Below are 19,522 nucleotides of genomic sequence, written 5' to 3'. Positions count from 1 at the left end.
ACTGTGGGATAGTGGCGGTGTGAGGGGCTGGAGGAGCGCGCGGGGCATTGTGGGATAGTGGCGGTGTGTGTGAGGGCGGCGGGAGGGTTTGTGTTGTTATAAGGTTTTTTTATTGTTATTTTTTGGAGTTTTTTTGGTTTTTAGTACGGTTTTTTTCTTGCTATTATTAGGGGAGGTTTTGTTATTGTTTTAGGTTGTTAGTACATTTTTTTTCTTGCTCTTATTAGGGGGGTTTTGCTATTATTTTAGGGTGTTAGTACGTTTTTTTTCTTGCTATTATTAGGGGGGTTTTGTTATTATTTTAGGTTGTTAGTACATTTTTTTTCTTGCTCTTGTCCAGCACAGAGGGCCGACTGCACCGCTCCTGCTGGGCCTCATTAATTGGTAATTAACACTCTGTTGAATCCCATTCCTTAAACAAAGCACGGCAAAGCAGAGGGATCTGCACAGACACGAGCGTGAGCAGCCTACCTTTAATCCCTTAAATACAATCATACAAATATAAAATGGAAGAATAAAATATTTACACAAAAAAAACCCCACGGGGATTCCATCAAATCCCATCTCCAGCAGGCTGGAAAAGAGGGAAACAGCTGGGGAGGGGGGGGGGGGGCAGAACCTTCCAGGTGCTTTTCCTCCCTCCCAAAATGATTCCAGCTGGATGGGGGAGGCTCATTGCAGTCCTTCAGCAGGGGAGGGATCCTCGGAACCAGAGGCACTTGAAGCAATCCTGGCTTTCCCAAATTCCTGCAGGCAGCCAAGGGAATTTTGGTTGCCCATCCCAGGATCCCCGGTGGCCATGAGGAAAAATTCCCCCTGGAAATTCCAAGTCAGGCTCACCCTGGCAGTGTTTGGTCCAAAATCCTGGCTCAGCTGCTCCCTCTCCCAGCCCGGCTCTCCCGAATTGCCCTCGATTCCGAGTCCAAAGGCAGCGTCCATCCGTCAATTCCAGAGTTGACATAGTAACTCCAGGCTTTTTTGGGGATTCACTGTCCAGGGAATCCCAGCAGGGGGATGAGGGGGAGCTTTGATCCCATCCTGGGATGGCTCTGGAGATGGCATCTGTGTCCTCCCAAGAGAATTCCAAGTGCTTTGTCCTCTGCTGTGTGGGAGGAGCCGCCGGCACAGCCTCGGGATCAGCTGGGCCCGGAATTTCGGGATAACTGAGTGCACATTCTGCCTATTCCTAACAATCCAACTGTGCTTCGAGCCAGGAAAAGCATCTCCTCCACGGATCCAACAACATTTACAGGATGTGGGGGAAGGAATTTTCCTTTTTTTTTTTTTGGTGGTGTGTCTTTTTTTTGGGTTTTTTTTTTTGAAAAAAAAACCAACCCAACCCTGCCCATCTCAGCTGTCAATCATCTCCGAGAGTTCCAGCAGGAGATCATCCTCATCTTTCCCTGGATCCAGGTCGATTTCTGCTTCCAGTTTTCCTCCTGAGATCTCCCAGATGAGCTTCTCAAAGTCGTCCTCCACGGACAGGGGGGGTTTGGAGGAGCTGGCGGAGCTGAGGCGCCGCAGCTTCACCGGAACTTCCAGGGAGGAGGAGGAGCCGGACACCTCTGACTGTGCCAGGGAATCTGCCTGGCTCCCCACGTGCAGCTCGGGGCTGGGAGAAACAAGGAAAGGGGAAAATCAGCGTGGGATGTTCCTTAGGTGGGGTTTACCAGGTGAATGTTCCCATGGGAGGTGGTGATGGAGGGAATTTGGGAGGTTGGGATTAGGGTTTGGGAAGTTTAGGATGAGCTGGAGCAGTTGGGGGTTTGGGTATGAGGAAATAGAGGTGGAAGTTGAGGGGAGAAGGGGTGAGAAAAAAAACCCAAAAAGTCACTGGAAAAAAAAAAATCCCAGGAAGTCATTTAAAAGAGATTCAAAGAAGGCACTGGAACTCCAAAAAGGTGCTGAAGAGGAACCCCAAAATCACTGGAAAAAAAACACCAAAAAGTCACTGGAAAGAAACCCCAAAGGCGCTGAAAAGAAACCCCAAAAAAGTCACTGGAAAAAAACAACTAAGTTGCTGAAAAGAAACCCCAAAAGTGCTGAAAAAAAACCCCAAAAAGCCACTGAGAAGAAACCCCAAAGTCATTGAAAAGAAACCCCAAAAAGCCACTGAGAAGAAACCCCAAAGTCACTGAAAACAACCCCCAAAAAGCCACTGAAAATAAACCCCAGTCCCTGAAAAACACCCCCAAAAGTCACCAGAAAAACTCCAAAGTCACTGAAAAAAACCTCCAAAAAGTCACTGAAAAGAAACTGCAAAGTCACTGGAAAGAACCCCAAAAAGTCACTGAGAAAAACCCCAAAAAAGTCACTGGAAAGAAACCCCAAAGTCATTGAAAAGAAACCCCAAAGGCACTGAAAAGAAACCCCAAAAAGTCACTGGGAAGAAATCCTAAAAAAATCTCTGAAAATAAACCTTGAAGTCAGTGAAAAAAAACCCCAAAAAGCCACTGAAGTCCCTGAAAAAAAAACCCCAAAAGACTGGAAAGAAATCCCAAAAAGCCATTCAAAAGCTGTGCCCAAGCACAGCATTTTCAGAAAATCCCTTAACAAGTTCTGCTGCTCCAGGAATTCATTCCAACAATTCTTTTGTTGTTGTTTTGTTGGATTTTGGCACCAATTTCCTTAAAACTCTGATTTTCCACACGTGGACGACCCCACATCCGATCCCAGGGATCAGGAAGGACAAGGACAAGCTGGGATTGCTGTTACCTGCTCTGGGAATTTTCTCTCCGAGGGATGGAGGCCGGGTTGTCCTCTGGAGCAGCCGGAGCCACGGCCTGGGAAGGAAGAGGAGGAGAAGGAAAAGCAGGATAATTATTATAAATATATAAAAGAAACCCTAAAGGCAATGAAAACAACCCCCAAAAAGTCACCAAACCCTAAAAAGTCACTGGGAAGAAATCATAAAAAAATCTCTGAAAAGAAACCTCAAAGTCACTGAAAAGAGCCCCAAAAAAGTCACTGAAAATAAACCCCGAAGGTACCGAAAAGAAACCCCAAAGGCACCAAAAAGAAACCTCAGAGTCACCGAAAAGAAATCCCAAAGTCCCTGAAAAAAGCCTCAAAAAAGTCACCAGAAAAAACCGACAAAGTCACTGAAAAAAACCCCAAAAAGCCACTGAGAAGAAACCCCAAAGTCCCTGAAAAAAGCTCCCAAAAAGTGACTGAAAATAAACCCCAAAGGTACCGAAAAGAAACCTCAGAGTCACTGAAAAGAAACCCCAAAGTCCCTGAAAACAACTCCCAAAAAGTCACCAAACCCCAAAAAGTCACTGGGAAGAAATCCTAAAAAAATCCCTGAGAAGAAACCTCAAAGTCCCTGAAAAAAAGTCACCGAGAAGAAACCCCAAAGTCCCTGAAAATAAACCCCAAAAAGTCACCACATAAAAATGCAATATTTTAGGAGATTCTTCCTTTGCTGCTTCACCAAAATAGTGAACCCAGGGTATTCCTGAAATGAGGAATTTTCTGCCTTTTTTCTTTTTTTTCTTTTTTTTTAAGGAATTTTTTCCCTTTTAAGGGATGAAATCCTTCACAAATCCCAGCAGGGAATAATGAAGGAGATGCTTCCAAAGCAGGAATGTGCTGCTCCCCTGACACTTCTGGGGGGGGGGGGTTAAAAGGCACCAGAGAGCTGGGGAGGTTCCAGTTTTCCAGGTTTTTTCCAGGAATTTTCCAGGAATTTGGCTTTACCTTGGCTGAGGGCTCCTTGGTGTCCCCGCTGGTGGCACTGAGGGGTTTCACTGCCACCACGGCCGGGGGGTGGCCCTCGGGACCCTTCCTCTTCAGGGGCTGCTTGGGGGAGGCTTTGCCATCCAGAGGCTTCAGGCACACCTTGGATTTGGCTGGAATGAAGGGAAGAGAGGAATGATCCAGCTCGGGGTGAAAAAAACAAATCGGGTTTGCTTCAGAATCCCAGAATTCCAGGATGGTTTGGGGTGGGAGGGACTTTTAAGGATCATCCAGGGTCATCCTGTGTGTTCCAGGGATGCTTTTCCCTATCCCAGGCTGCTCCAGCCTGGCCTTGGGCACTCCCAGGGATGGGGCAGCCATGGATTCTCTGGGAATTCCACCCCATTCCCTCCCCAGCACCACAGGGAGGAATTGCATCCCAATATCCCACCCAGCCCTGCCCTCTGGCAGTGGGAAGCCATTCCCTGTGTCCTGTCCCTCCATCCCAAGTCCCTCTTCTCCAGCTCTCCTGGAGCTTCTTGATCTCCTGGAAAAAGCTCTGAAGTCTCCCTGGATCCTTCTCTTTCCCAGCCTGAACATTCCCAACATTCCCACCCTGTCTCCACAGGGAATGAGCTCCAGTCCCTTCAGCAAATTCCTTCTCTGGATTTGCTCCAGATATTCCCAACCCTCCTTATCTGGTAGGAACTCCAGCATTCCACATCTTCCCCCTCTCCTCCCCTGCTGCCCACATTCCCTGGCATTCCAGGCTGGGAATGACCTCACCCTGAGTTTTCCCACCAAAAATCCCAAGCCCTTTTCCCAGAACATTCCCTAAGGGAACACCCAACACCTACTTTTAGCTTTCCTCTCCAGCACCTGAGCTTCCTTTTTCCCTGGAGACGCCGCAGGATCCTTCTCCGGGTTTCCCACCCCGTCCTCCTGGAATTTCACCACTTTCCTCCTGCCCAGCTGATGAGCTGATCCCACAGCAGATTCGGGGCTCCCTGATCCTGGAGTTTTCTCCTTGTTTTTTTCGGGTTTTTCAGCTGGAATTGGCCCAGCTCCTTTCTGGAGTTTCTCCTCCTGGCGCTGCTTCAGCTGACGCTTCTCCCACATGATTTCCTCCAGGCTCTTCACCTGAACTCCAGAATTCCCTGCATTCTGAGAAGGGGGGAAAAAAAGATCCCAGGAGGGTTATTAGGATAAAAAATCTAGGGATAAAAATCTGTGGATTCATTAAGGAATTTTGAGGGGCAATCCCTCCAAAATGGCTCCACGGGGCACGGTGGAAATCCAGTCTTTTTTTGGCATAAAATGAGATCCCTGCCATGAAAATGCAGTTTTAAAACTGCAATTCCCAAAAAAACCCCAAGTTTTAATGGAGCAGGAGGCTCTGGCTGGAGCCTATCCAGTGATTTTAGGGAATGTAAAGTCATCCAAGCTCCTCCTCCCCCCCAGAGCCTGATTTCCTCTAAAATTCCAATTTTTGGGATTAAAATATTCAGTTGGGGATTTTAAAAGTTTGCCAGGGAAAAATCACTGAAAGCAAAAATATTTTCCCCACCTGCGGTTCTTATTCATTGTCAGGTATAATCAGATTAATGAGTTCAAATTAAGTACTTAATTAATTCTAAGGGGGGGGATGTGTTTTCTGGGAATTTTACTGATCAAACTGACAGCATTTAATGAATTCCCAAATGAGGAAAAGTGGGAAAAAGTAAAGAATAGGAAACAAAACGTGCCAAAATTATTTGGGAAATGTGTCATTTTATGCCCAAATTGATCAGAATTTGAGGGTTTTATTCTAAACCTGTTCAGACTCACCTCAGCAGGTGCAGAGACTCCTTTGGGGGAAGGTTTGTTCAGCTCCACAATCATTTTTTCTTCTCTTCCAGGTGCTTTAAACCAAGGAAAACATAGAAAAATTGGTCCAGAGTAGAAATAAATCACCTTGGGGGGGGTTTTATTTCCCTATTTTTAATAACAGGAAGCAATTCCTGCAGGATTTTCTCTCTGCCTCAGCGCCATCATCTCTTTTTCCATGGATTCAAGCATCTTAACGATGAGATTTTTAATGCCCTCGTGGTCAGGCGTTGAGAAACCCTTCCCAAAAAATATTCCAAAGAGGAATGGAATGGATTCCAGCACAGGGAAGACCCCACAAAGCCAGGCCAGAAAAAAGCAAGGTGGGAATGACACTATGAAACTCCTTAAGGAGTGAATTTTCCAGTGGAAAACACACAAAATTCACAGAATTCATGGAAAATCCCGTGATCCTTTTAAATCTGAAGCCTGAAAGCTCCTCAAGGAATGAATTTTCCAGTGGAAAACACATGGAAATTCATGGAGAATCCCGTGATCCTTCCAACTCTGGAGCCTGAAAGCTCCTCCAGGAATCAATTTTCCAGTAGGAAACACAGAAATTCATGGAATTCATGGGAAATCCTGTGATCCTTCCTACTCTGGAGCCTGAAAGCTCCTCAAGGAATCAATTTTCCAGTGGGAAACACATGGAAATTCATGGAAAATTCACGATCCTTCCAACTCTGGAGCCTGAAACTTTTCAAGCGCCCACGGAAGGGAAACTCCAAGGGATTCCTGAGTAAATTGGGATTTGCTGCCAAGGGGAAGCAGCTCCCTCCTCACCTATGACCTTGGTGACCCGGAGCAGTTTCCTGCCCCTCAGGGCTGCCTCGGGCGGGGCAGGAGGAGCAGGAACGTTCTCCCCACTCTGCTGCATCCTCAGGGCTTTCTCCCTCTTGATCTCCTCCAAGGTTTTGATCCGCACTTCTCCGGCCGCTTTGGCTCTTCCCGGCTCTGCCAGCTGCACCCTTCCCACCACAGCTGGGGCAGGAATGTTCTGTTTCCCAGGATCAGCCTCAGCTTTGGCTTTGCTGGAGAATTCCTCGGGTTTTTCCTTCTCTTCTCCCAACCTCTTGTGGTTTTTCTCTGCCAGGGCTCCCGCCAGGGATTTGATGCGGACGGCCGGGGAGGATCTGGCTCCGGGGTTGGGATCTTCTGTTTTCCTGCCTTCTCCTGGGATTTTGGCTGGGGGTTCCCCTCGCCTCTGGTTGGCTCTTTCCAGACGGATTTCCTCCAGGGTTTTCACCCGGATCTCCTCGATGGGTTTGGCAGCTTTGTCTGTATTCAGCAAAAATCAAAGCCGGCGAGAAGCGGCAGTTAAAGGGATTTTATCCAAGGATTTTGGGAAAAGTCTCCAAAATTTCTCCCAGCACTGAGGGAATTTGGGATTGAGGGCTCTCAGTGTAGCCTTGGGTGGGAAGGACCTTAAGGATCATCCAGGGACACCTTTCACTATCCCAGGGCGCTCCAACCCGGCCGTGGACACTGCCAGGAATCCAGGGGCAGCCACAGCTTCTCTGGGAATTCCATCCCAGCTCCTCCCCACCCTCCCAGGGAACAATTCCATCCCAATATCCCATCTAAACCTATTCCCCATCAGTGTGAAGCCATTCCCCTTGTCCTGGCACTCCATGCCTTGGAAATATTCCCTCCCCACCTTTCCTGCAGGCTCCCTTCAGGCCACAATGAGATCACCCCAAAACTTCTCCTCTCCAGGATGAACAATCCCAATTCCCTTAACAATAAAGTTCTCTCCCTCCTTTAAACCACTTGGATTTGGAAAAGCAGAGCCAGTTATCCTTTAAAATTAACAATTTAAGGTTGTATGGGAGATATTGGGAAGAAAACAAAAAAAGGGAAGGAATATTCCAAATCCAATGTTTACCTGTCTCTGTGCTGCTCTGCTCAGAGGGCAGCCCCAGCCTCTCCTTCAGGGACTTGAGGACTTGAACTAAAAAAAACCAACCAGGAAAAGTTAAAAAAGTGGCAGAAATCCCAATTTTGTGTGGGAAACGAGACAGGAGAGAACCTCAGCAGGATTCAGAGGGACCATGAGCCCTCAAACCAAGGTGCAAAAAGAACCGTGAGGAGAAAGGAGGAACAGAAAGTCCCAACAGAAAACCTGGAGAAAAATTCCAGGTGGGAAATCCAGGAGTGTTTGGTACCTGTGCCTCTCTTTGGGGCCTTGTCAGCATTTCCCTGCAGCTCTGCCTTCCTCCCCAGCCTGTCAGCAACGTTCCTCCTCAGGGGAAGGAAAGTTTTCCCAGCTTCAGAAAGACACAAAATGAGAAATTCTTTCAGAATTATTCTTCTGTGGGAGGGTTTAAGAACAATCCCCCAGGAATCTGAATCCTCCCAGGTCGATTTTATTTTTAAAATATTTGTGGTGTTTGGTTGCTAAGAGAATTTGCTGTTTCTGCTGTCAGTACTTCACAAAAAGCTCTCACCCATGAGGGTTTTCCTTTTTCCCAGTCTGTCAGGAAGATTCAGCTGGATCACAGGGTCCTCCCCTAAAATAAAGAAGGATCTCTTCAGTGCACAGAAAATCAGGAAAACCATCCCAATTCCAGCTCTTATCCCAAAAAATGACATTTTCTGGCAGCCAAACCACAGGAACTGAAAGAAGGACTGGGAGGAGAAATGGTTTCAGTGATAAAACTTCCTGAGCTTTAATTCCAAACAAATCCAGCACCTACAAATTCCAAACTTTTCCAACACAACCACAGCCTTGGAAATTCAAATCAGGAAAAGGCAACACCACATGTGTGAATTATCCTAATGAGCAATAATTTGGGTTAGGAGCCGTGGAATGGGAATTTTGGGATTTGGGATTACCTTCCTTTGAGGAGAGGGTCACAGTTCTCAGCACGGTCCGGACGTTTTCCTTCTCCGGCACCGGAATGCTCCGGGCTTGGAGGGGATCCACAGCCACTCCTGAAGGACCTTCTGCATGGAAAAACATGGAAAAATCAGGATATTTAGCAATTTCCCTTGGATTTGCCCTTGGAATTCCAAGCAGGACTGGGAAAACAGGCCAGAGTAAGCCCCCCCCTCAAAAAACATGGAAGGCTGTCCCTGCAGGAGCTCCCGAGAGTGCCAAAAAAAACTTCTTTCTCTTGCAAATTATCCAAGGAAAATCAGGATTAAAGCCAAGGATGAACAGAAGGCAGACGGATAAGAAAGGAGGGATATTAAGGATATTAACTCACCACCTTGTTTTTTGGCTTTTTCCTTGAGTTTCTTCAGCTTGATCTCTTCCAGGGTTTTTATCCCGAAATTTAAGTTGTCATCTGGAAGCAGAGAGTAATTCAGGAACTTGAGGTCAATTCTTCCCAAAGTATTTGGGATAAACCCTGTCAACACTCCCCAGCAGTTAAAAACCCCCAGAACAGTTGGGATTTTGGAAAACTCACACCTTTTTTTCACCCTCCAGGGGAAAATCCACACTTTTAAGCACTAATTCATGGAGAGGGATTAAAGATTCCTTTATCACTTGGATATGGATTTCCACAGTGCTTGAAAGGACATCTGCAGACATCTAAACTCCACTTAAACTCTTTAAACTCCACTTAAACTCTATTTTGTCCCACAAAACCAAGCCAGAAGGATTTTCCCTGCTTGGGGAACACGATCAGGTGGGAATGAACTCCCGGATTCCATTCAGCATTCCTGAGTTCTGTTGTATTTTAGGAATATTTTGCTTTTCATTGTCCAATCTTCCTCCCAATCCCTCCCTCCTGCAGCTCTTGGAATACCTTGCTTTGCACTGGAATTGGATTTCCTGGTGGAAATCACCCTCAGCCCATTGTGGGTTTCTGTGGTTGGTGGCTGGACTGGGGTTTTGGTTTCTTCTCCTTCTTCAGAAAGCTGGTCTGGAAGGGAAAATGAAACTCCAAATTAATTCACTTCTGGAGCAGGGATTTAGCCAAGATTTTTCATTTTCAGATGGTTCACCCAATATTTCAATCCATAAAAACATTCAGGAGCTCTTCTCTGTGGCTTAAACCACTGCAAAATCCACACATTTTGCGATTTCTGTTTTGATTTAAAGCAGGAACGTTCTAAATAATTCAAGATTTCTCACCATCATCATCTTCATCATCATCTGCAGCGTTGATGACGACTGGGGGATGGGTGGGACTCGGGACATTCTCGGAGTTTTCCACTTTCATCACCCCCCTGAGCTGTGGGGAAGGGTTGGACTGCACAGAGAGTTTGTTCTGCTGCATCTGCACCATTTTCACCTCGTCCTCCGCAGCCTCAGGGGGACTTGGAAGAGTGGCTGGAACAGCAAAATCAAACCTGACTCAGAAATTCCAAACTTTGACCCCAAACGTTGTAGATTTGATAAGAAAACACACCCAGATCCGGTTCCTTATTCCCCAGCCAGAAAGGGATCAAAGGAGAGAGGAGGAAAGGAACTTTAAAAAGCAAAAATCACAAAGCGGCATAAAAATTCCAAACTCCGAATTTCACTCCATTCCCGTGACTGCAAACCTCTCCTTCAGCCAGAAACCACCAGTTCCTTGAGCCTCCACATCATTTTAAGGAATATCCACCATTAATTCATGAATATTTCAAGGAGAAAAGAAGTGAAAAACTCACTTTTGCTCGGGGGTAGGAAGAGCCCGTCCACGTAACGTCCCTTGGTGTGGTGGAAAGCACAGTTGTGCTTCTGGCAGCCTCCTGGCTGGTTCTCCCAGTAACAAGCGATCTCACTCCTCTTTTTCTGAGGGAAAAATCCCAAATCCAAGCTCAGGGAATTCTGCCTTGGATCTACAAACAGACTCAGGTTCCCAACAGGCCACAGGGAAGGGGTGAAATGTCATTGCAGAGGGCAGCTTCTCACTGGAAGTATTTTAGGGCTTAGAAAGGAGGTTTTCTAGGCTGGAAAAACTGGGTATTATCTGGATTTGCTTTGCTGTTGTTCAGGTGGAGAAGACAGGAGACTGTCACACAGAAATTCAGGATTAAATTAATGCAAAATCCAAAAGAATGGGATTATTCACAGGGAAATATTTCCATGTTCAGATTTCAACTGCTGGTGGAATCAACCTGAATTTATCTTTCAGAGCTTTAGCTCCTTCCCATCTTTTTTCTGTACAATTCCAAAAGGTCAGGATAAAGTTTTGTGGAGAAATTCAAGGCGGAAGAGCCCTGACAGGGCCATTTTCCAGCTCTCAGGAATAACCTGTTTCCCACCCCATTTAAGCAGTGGGATCCACGTGGTTGCTCTGGCAAAAATTTTGGGAATAACATCACTTCACACCAACATTTCCTGCCGGGAAACACCTTAAAAATGGATTTTTTTTTTTTTTTCCCCCTCCTCCACCTCCCTCCTAGCAACCCAAATCCCTCTAAATCTCTGATGGAAAAGCACATTTATCCCCTCCTCACCCCTCCCAAAATCCCTGGGAAGTGCTGTCGAGGTTTTGGGATGAGGAGAGGTTATTTTTTTAGGGAACACTCACGTCGATTTCCATGTGCCTGAACCTGCAGACATTCCTGAAGCAACGCCCCTCCTGCCACAGGGTGCAGACGGTCTCGCTTCCCAGGGCGGCCTCACAGTGGCGGAAGGCACAGCTGTCTCCCTGAAATCCACGGGAAATCAGCAACAAAACCAGGGATGGGAAAAGCACACAGCTTTAAAAAAATCCCCCTTTTTAAGAGCTGGGAGCGGAGTAATGAATGAATGAATGAATTAATTAAGAGGAATTTGTTTCATCGCATTCTTGGCGCTCCTGGCTTGAGAAGGAGGAGAAGGGAATGAAAGAATTGCGAAGGGAATTCGATCCAGACTCACCTTGTTGCATGTGGAATAGAAGAAGAAGTAGCAGTCGTCTCCGTGGTTGGACATGCTGCAGAAATCCTTGGAAAAGCTCAGGGTTTTGCTCTCAGGGTCTTCCTCCAGCCTGGGCAAGAATTGGCTTCGCTTCCTGGCACTCAAAGGCTTCTCCTGGTTTAGCAGTGAAAGCTTCTTTTTAAAAGTAACCCTAAAGAAAGGGATAATTCATAAAAATGATTGGTTTTAGAGTTGTTTCCTATTTATCAAATTCATCTTTGGAGGGAGGCAACGACTGGAAATCAGCTGGGCACAAAAACGAAGCCGAATTTGTCTGCAATTCTGTTTTTAAAATGGGAAATGCAGAGAGATTTTTGGTCAGATTTGTCCAAAACTGCAGGAATTTTGTCTGCACAAATTCGATGCCGTGACCTTAATAACAGTTGTGTGTTTTGAGGTAGAAAAAACTTAGGGTGTGACCCAAAATAGAGCCACTTCTTCAAAAATTGGGTGTCATTCTGAGTTACCAATGATACAGTAATATATGATTATTTCATCTATTATTTCACATTTTGCATTATTAATATCATCTATTATTTCCTACTTGAAATGAAACTTTAATTTTAGGGTGTGACCCAAAAGCAACCCAATTTCTTCAAAAATTGGGTGTAATTTGGAGTTCTCAATAATATGGTAACATTCTATTATTATCACATATTATTTCCTACTATATTATTAATGTATTATCTCCCATTTGAAATTAAACTTTAAGGTGTGACCCAAAAGTGACCCAATTTCTTCAAAAATGGGGTGCCATTCTGAGTTATCAATGACATGATGATATTATACTATCACCTATTATTTCCCATTTGAAATTCAACTTTAATTTTAGGGTGTGACCCAATTTCTTCAAAAATTGGGTGCAATTTTGAGCCATCAATGATACGATAATATTGTGTTATTTTCACATCTTGTTTCACGTTATATTATTAATATCACTTCTTATTTCCCGTTGGAAATCAAACTTTAATTTTAGGGTGTGACCCAAGGTTAAAAAAAAAAAACCTGATTGTAATTCTGAGTTCTCAACGACATGACAACATTTTATTATGATCATGTATTATTCCATGTTCTATGATTAATATAATCGATGATTTCCCATCTGAAATTAAACTTTAATCGTTAGGTATTAATAATAATCACATCATAACATCACAGCTCAACACCGAGCCTTCACATCTCAACAACATTAATTGGAAATACCACCATTAATCGATTTTAACAGCTCACTGATCATTTCCATGGAATCCAAGCACTACATCCCGGATTTTTTCCCAATCCCAGAGGATTTTTGGGGCTCACCCACCTGGCCACGTTCAGCACAGGCTTTGATCTTCCCAGCCATGCAGTTCCCTTCTCCTGTAGGCCGAAGGAGTCCGTGAATGAATAACAAAGGGGCAGACAGAATTTTCCTCCTCACAATTCCAAGGGAACCTCTCAGCCAACAATTCCACAATTCCAAACTCTGAGGTGCTCTTAAAACAATCTGACAAACTAATGGAGGAATCAAGTCCATTGGAATACTGTCACACTGGAGACAGCCAGGGATATTTTAGCTCTTCCAAAAAAAACCAAAAAAATAAAAACCAAAAAGAACCATAAAAAAAGAACCAACAAAAAAAATTTTTAAAAAGCCCCAGCGCCTTTTTTAAAGATGAACTCGGGATTCAAAGTGGCTGCAAAAATGAGGCTCCATCTTCCACAGCTGGGGAATTTCTAATTTTTTTTTTTTTTAATTTTTTTTTTAATTATTTAATTCAGTAAGTTGCAATTTCGGGTCTTCCAAGATTTCTTCACCTATTAAGAAAACACAAAAACCTTCCCCCGTCTTTATGACCTGTACAGCAAACCCCCCCCCCCCAAATAATCGTGTGTATAAACCCACAAATGTGTTTATACACACCCCAAAAAAGGGAGGGATAGCAAAGTCAGGGAGAAAACCAGCAAAAAATCAGCGATTTTAGCCCATTTCCCACATCAAACTGCAGGCAAAGTCTCTCATTTGGGAGAAAACTGGGCAGAAAAACGAGATTATTTCCATAATTTTGGACGAGGTGAGATCAAGGTGATGATTGTGAGAGGCAATGTGGGGACACATGGACAGCACAAGGGACAAACACATCCATCCACACCCATCCATCCCCCGGGAACGGCTCTGCCCTCATCAGGAAGTGCATCCAAGGAAAAGCAGGGAGCAGCTCAGGGATGCAGCAAGCTCTGGGAAAGCAGGGAGCTGCTTTGGGAGCGGCATGGCTGCACGGATTGGGAATTTGGATTGGGAATTCGTTGGTTTTCCATCAAATCTTACAATTTTGGCATCGTGTGCTGTTCCCTAATCCATTTATCCATCATTATCCAATGGTTTGGATCTGATTCAGCAGCTGCTTGGGTTTTTGGTGCCACCAAAAAATGGGTTTATTGGGCATTTTTTGAATGTGAGATCACATATTTCTTTTGGATATTCTTATTTTTAAAAAAAAATCACATTTTTGGGTTTCTTTTCCACACCTGCAACCAGACCAGCTAAAATCCAAATAAAAGTAAATTTACCCCTCTCATATTTCTGTGCAAAGGATTTCTGACTCCTTGGTCCCCCCCCCCCCCGCAAAACTCAGTGAAATTGTTCTTTACAGGTTAAGAATAAATGCTTGGAACCTTTTACTCACACAAACACTAGTGAATTTTCCCAGGATTTTTTTTTTTTTTTTTGGCAGGGAATTTTCCCAAATCTAAAATAAAGAGAGGAAAAGTTGGGTTCTTGTATTAGTGACTGGGTTGTGGGGTTTTTTTTGACTGCTTGACAAAGGGAATAAAACAGGAATTAAGTGCAGGGTTTCCTCCCCTTCTTCCATCTCCACGGGGTTAATTCACTTTGGACCTTCAAAACCAGACTTGGGGTCATGGAGATTCCTGGCAATCTACTCCTAAAAATTCCTGGAGCTCCTTCTTGTGGAAGTTCAACGTTTTTCCAGGTGTTTCCCCAACGCTGTCGGGAGTTAAAATTAAATTTCAAGCCTGAATTCTTCAGTTTGCTCAAGCCAACACTTAAATCCGTGGGAATTAGGGGCCATTCCTGGCTGACAGCAGGAATTCAAACTCAAATCAGGAGGAATTCCCAGTCTGGAAGGTGGCATTTCCTTTCCTCAGGCAGTCAGACACACCTAAAATGCAACATTCCTACATCCACCACCCTGGGGGGAAAGAAAATCCCTTCAGATTTAATTCCTTCATAAACTACATCAGCATTTTGCCTTCCACATTTTTCCCACATTCCTGTTCAGACTCTGAATCTTGTTTAAAGAGTGGGAATAAAGCAAAGCTTTAAAATAAAGAACAACAACAGAAAAAAAACCCCCAACCAAAAAACCACACAAAAAAACCTCCCAATGAAAACCCCTCAGAGTTCTAAACTCCATCAAGGTAATTTAATTATAAAAAAGGTTCATTAAAACCCTTTTTTTTTTTTCTTTTTTCCTTGCATTTTAAACTGGTGTCAAGGTGGCAATCAAAAAAAAATGAAAATCCAAATAAAAATGAGTAACTCTGGTGCACCCAGCAGGTCTCGAATTAATTAAAATTAACGAGAATCTTAAACCCTTTCTTGTCCAGAACACATTTCAAATTTTGTAGGAGAATATTTTCAAACCAATTTTTTGTAAAAAAAAAATAAAGTCAAATAAATAAAAAATGCAGTAGCTGAGGGTCAGGAAAAACCAGGCCAAAAAACCAACACCAACTTTATATTTTTGAAGGGAAAATACATAAAAACACCCGAGAGAAGCTTTCTTGAACCTCCCTGCGGGGAATTCTCGGGTTTAAAGTCCCCTGATTCCCCTGGAAAAGCCTCTTCCTGCTGCTCCATTTGTGCCTTTAATTCCTGACAACAACATTTGATGATTCACCCCCGTTTATCAAGAAGGAAGAGCACCAGGAATTAGACATTTTAACTCCCTTTCCAGCCATTTTTTCACTGTCCACCAGCTTTTCCTCCTCAGGAATCAATCCCAAACTAAAGGAAGCTGCTACATCCACTCCTGGATAAGACAGGAATAATTGAAGAAAATAATTCAAGAAAATAAACTCAATTTTTTTTCCCTATTTCTGAGCTCAACCCCAGGGCCTGGTAGAGATTTCCTGGGATAATTCCTCCTTTTCACTGGAATGTCTTATTAAATCCCAAAGGGACTCGATTTCCCCTGGAAGCAGCCCCTTGGAAAGGTGTCATTGGAGCCGGGAAGTGACACCACCAGGAAGTTTTCCCTGGAGAGCTCCTGGAACACCTGGACACATCCAGCAACACCTCCAGCCCACCTGCTCTGCTTCAGGTGTGCCCAAACTCAACCCCAAACCCCTTTATTCCCCAGGAGATCTCCTTTTATTTTTTTTTTACAGCCAAATAAAGCCGGGTTTTATTTGGGAAGTGTGACCCTGAGTGCAATTCTGGGAATAACCTGGAGGCCCCACACACCGCAACAACAAAAAAAACCTCCTTTTGGCGTTCCCACAACAAAAATCGACGGCAGAAAGCAGAAACCTCTCAGCTCCAACCTTTAAAAAACAAGAAACCCCCAACAACGTCACCCAATTGCGTTGTTTTAACAACCTACGGGAGGAATTCAGACCCGGTGCATCCAGAGTTACTCAGCTCATGAAGTTCTTTTGGGGAATGAGGAGAAATTAGGTGACTACATTAGAAATGCCCCTCAGACGCGTTGCTACAACAGGAAGGAACGAGGTTTTACCTGAAAACAAGGAGATTTATAAAGCACCTGCGCTGGGATTGCAAATCTGAGGGGGCGGCCGAGCCCCGTGGAAAGGCCTCGGGCCTACCCCGGGCACGCAGCTCCCCCCTCCCCAAAGCCCCGCGGGCAGGAAACCCACCTCAGCCCGGCTTTATTCCCACCTAATCCCCCTCATTCCACCTCCCCCCACCTCACCCCGGGGGTCCCCTCACCGCCCCGCTCCCGCTGTGGGGAGAGCGCGGCGGGGGACGCGCGGCCTGCGGGCCCTTGCGGGGGGAGCCGGGGCCGAGCCAGGAGCCCCCCCACCCTCATCTCCCAACAACCGCCGCGGGGCTCCGAAGCGCTCTATTTACGGTCGATCAGGGAGTTTTACCGAGCCCCCGGGGGCCGCCGTGTCGCCGCCGCGCTGTCCCCGCGATCCGCCGGGGCCGCCACCGCCGCGTCCCCGGTGCCCCGCTCAAAGATGGCGCCCGGCGCGCGCGCAGCCTCAGCGGGCCCGCGGCCAAGATGGCGGCCGGAAGTGGCTTCACCGCCGGCGGCTTCCGCCCGATGGGAAGGGAGAAGGCGGGCGGGCCCCGGAAACGGAGAGGGGGTGGTGCGGGCGGGCTGGTTTTTCTGTGTTTTTTGCTTCCCCGCCCTTGGGAAAAAAACCCTCAAAAAGCTTCAAAAAGCGGGAAAAGCATTTCCCCGTGAAGCGAACAGGATCGTGTCTTTCCACCCTGCCCTGTGCCCAGAGAATTTCGGTTGGAGCATCGCTGCAGGATCATCAACCTGTTCGCCATCCCCACCGTGTCACCCACAGCCCAGAGCACTGAGTGCCGCGTCCAGTCCTTCCTTGTCACCTCCAGGGATGGGGGGACTCCAAACCTCCCTGGGCAGCTCCTTCCAAAGCCTGGCCACCCTTTCCATGAGGAAATTCCCCCTGATGTCCCAAGAATGGTCCCCACTCCCTGCCAGAGCCCCCCTGCCCGCAGCCCCTGAGGTGCCATCCCCTCCCTCACGCTCCTGAGGGGATGTGAATTCCCAACTGGAAGCTATTTTGAGTTTTCAACTCGGGTTTTTTGGCTTTTTTTTTTTTTTTTTTTTGGCATCCAGCCCGGATTATGTTCACAAAAAAAAAAAGAAAAAGAAAAAAAAATAGGAATTGTGGCTGTTGTGTTTATGGTGTTTATTTAAGAGCTGTGGGTGCGGATGCCTCCCTGGGAAAGCAGGGAAGAGAAGAGGGTGATGCTGCACAGCAAAGCTTTTACACCCCATTCCTGTCCCTTGGAATCAGCTCCAAGGATCAGCTTGGAGATGTTTTGGATTGAATTCTCTTCAACCCAGTGGGATTTTCTCATTGTGGCTCTGGAGGTGTTAAAGACATAGAGAAGACGCTGCTTCTCTGTAAAAAACAGCTCCGGTGCAATCAATGCTTGGGAATGGGAGGATTTAAGTGGGAATGAGAGGATTTAAGGGGCTGGGTGCTTTTATTTCCCGTTTTCCTTCTTTTCTGGACAAATCGCCTCTTTGGAGGCCAAAGACTCTCAGGTATGGAAGCAGGACGTGGCTCGAAGCCGATCCCAAGGAGCTGGAGATCCCAACTCCACCAAGAATCACCTCAGAAGCTCCACGTACGGCACTGGGAATGGGAAAAGGAGGATCCCTGATCCAGGGCAGCTCCTCACAGCCCAGCAGCACCATTTTGGTGGCATTTGGCAGCAATTTGGGGACTTGGCGGTGGAAGAAGAAGCGACCGAGTGACAGAAACCCCGCGCCGAGGGGAGCTTGGGTTGGTTGGGATCCCCATCCCTCTTTCCACCCCGTTCCTCGGGGAGGATTTGGGCCAGATTCCCCGAGCTGCCGGACACACGGAGGACGGCACAGTTACACGTGGGCACATTTTATTCTCTGGATGCATTCGCGCATTGGTTCTGCTCGACAGCCAAAGCTTTATTGATTCCAAACCGTTCCCCTTCTCCCTCTTCGTTTTTGTTTTTATGCTGCACCCCCTTTTCCCACCCCTCAACCACTCTGCTGCTTCCACTTTGGAGTATTCTCTCTGCTCGGAGCCTGTTTTCTCAGAAGAAGCCAACGGACAATTCATTCAGATTCTTTTTTCTTTTTTTTTCTCCCAAGATCCATATAAATTACATGCAAAACATGGTACATAGAGATTAATATCAAAATGCAATACAGATCAGGTGCACTTGAAGCTGGACTCTAGGATATGGCAAACACACCAGGGTACATATTGCTTTGAAACCACCATTGTTTTGTTTTTTAATGTCATGCATACCACATAATATTCAGTCTTTTGTTTTGTATTTTGGTTTTTTGGTTTTTTGTTGTTTTTTTTTTTTTCCCGCTTTCTCTCCCATTTTTTATACAAAAATACCAGTGCTTATTATACTGAGTTACTGAAAAAAAAAAAAAAAAAAAAGAAAAACTCGGCTCTGCGTGCCCTCTTCAAAAGAAAGTTCTTTTTGTTTTGTGAGAGTGTTGGATAAATATATATACACACACATAAATGTTGAGTTCAGACTGTATATATATATATATTTATTGAAGGGGAGGAAATAAACTAAAGGCAGTTTTAGCCATGGGCTTTGCTGGATGAAAATTGGGCTTTTGGGGAGCGGGGAAGAGCAGAGTCAGGGTGAGAGGGGGGTGCTGGCAAGAAAGAGGTGCCAAAACCCCCCAATTTGGGTGGAAAAGGAGCAGGAAAAAGGTTCCCTCGCATCCCTGGGCCTCCAAGGGAAAGCTGGGGGTGCAGGAGGGCGTTTTGGGGGCTCTGAGCTCCACGAGGGGCTGGGGACGGAGCAGAAGCGATGCAGGCCCAGGCATCCCCTCCAGGGACTTGGGGGGGTCCCTACGGTCACAGAGGGTGACAGGGACACCTCGGAGATGCCCTGGCTGGATTTGGGATGGGGTTTTTTTAACAGCCATCCCCTCAGGTCACCCTCAGAGAGGAGCTGAGAGATGGGGCGGGGGGAGGAAAACCCGCAAAGGGCGCCCATGCTAAAACGCGGCTTCGTTTGTTTCCTTCTTGAGATCGTTTGGAAAAATCTCCCTCGGAAGCTTATTGCACGGAAAACCTTTTGGCAAAAAACAAACCAATCGAGTTAAATCCCCCTCCCCAAGCCCCTCTCTCTCTCTATGTGTGCAAATCATAAAAACCTCAGCAGGAGAAAGCGAAAACGCCTCGAGCTGCCCGGCCGGCAAACGGCGCCCAGGCCGCGGTGGGGTGTCTTTGGTACCAACACGGAAAATCCACGGAAAATCCACCACCAAGGGGCCCTGCTGGCATCAAGAACTGGATGCAGAAGGATGTTCAGAGTGTTTTAATAACAAAGCATTCCAAGGCAAGTTGAACACGGATCACAACGAGGAGGAGGAGGAGGACGGGGGGGGG

General features: G+C 46.1%; 1 protein-coding gene across 2 annotated transcripts; it reads right to left on the bottom strand.

Annotated features, from left to right (window-relative positions):
• Positions 1 to 459: 459 nt before the first annotated feature.
• Positions 460 to 16,546, bottom strand: LOC121672499 (zinc finger CCCH domain-containing protein 11A-like). Of its 2 annotated transcripts, XM_042045164.1 has the most exons (18): positions 16,502 to 16,546; positions 12,693 to 12,745; positions 11,348 to 11,537; positions 11,016 to 11,135; positions 10,150 to 10,273; positions 9,629 to 9,826; positions 9,300 to 9,416; positions 8,754 to 8,834; positions 8,380 to 8,490; positions 7,992 to 8,054; positions 7,710 to 7,811; positions 7,430 to 7,495; positions 6,328 to 6,822; positions 5,506 to 5,579; positions 4,536 to 4,842; positions 3,700 to 3,851; positions 2,716 to 2,783; positions 460 to 1,612 (listed from the first exon to the last, which is right to left on the bottom strand). In XM_042045164.1, the coding sequence occupies exons 3-18, from the start codon at positions 11,399 to 11,401 to the stop codon at positions 1,351 to 1,353; spliced, it is 2,394 nt and encodes a 797-aa protein (XP_041901098.1). In that variant the 5' UTR covers positions 11,402 to 11,537; positions 12,693 to 12,745; positions 16,502 to 16,546; the 3' UTR covers positions 460 to 1,350. The 2 variants fall into 2 exon arrangements, with proteins under 2 accessions (XP_041901098.1, XP_041901099.1); XM_042045165.1 differs by lacking the exon at positions 16,502 to 16,546 and having other exon boundaries at positions 8,757 to 8,834; positions 12,693 to 16,277.
• Positions 16,547 to 19,522: the final 2,976 nt, after the last annotated feature.

Source organism: Corvus kubaryi, unplaced genomic scaffold (genome assembly GCF_017639235.1).
Source record: "Corvus kubaryi isolate FWS band 111438036 unplaced genomic scaffold, C.kubaryi_AGA036_p1.0 62623, whole genome shotgun sequence".
Taxonomy (NCBI): domain Eukaryota; kingdom Metazoa; phylum Chordata; class Aves; order Passeriformes; family Corvidae; genus Corvus; species Corvus kubaryi.
This window is presented reverse-complemented; position numbering and strand designations above follow the sequence as displayed.

What these genes read in the sequence shown, in the direction of transcription:
- LOC121672499 (XM_042045164.1), bottom strand. Translation starts at nt 11,401, where the DNA reads ATGTCCAACCACGGAGACGACTGCTACTTCTTCTTCTATTCCACATGC. An exon ending in CTTCCTACCCCCGAGCAAAA is followed by an intron (nt 9,827 to 10,149) that starts GTGAGTTTTTCA and finishes TTGCTGTTCCAG; the next exon opens with CCACTCTTCCAAGTCCCCCT. An exon ending in GCTGGAGAGGAAAGCTAAAA is followed by an intron (nt 3,852 to 4,535) that starts GTAGGTGTTGGG and finishes CCTTCATTCCAG; the next exon opens with CCAAATCCAAGGTGTGCCTG.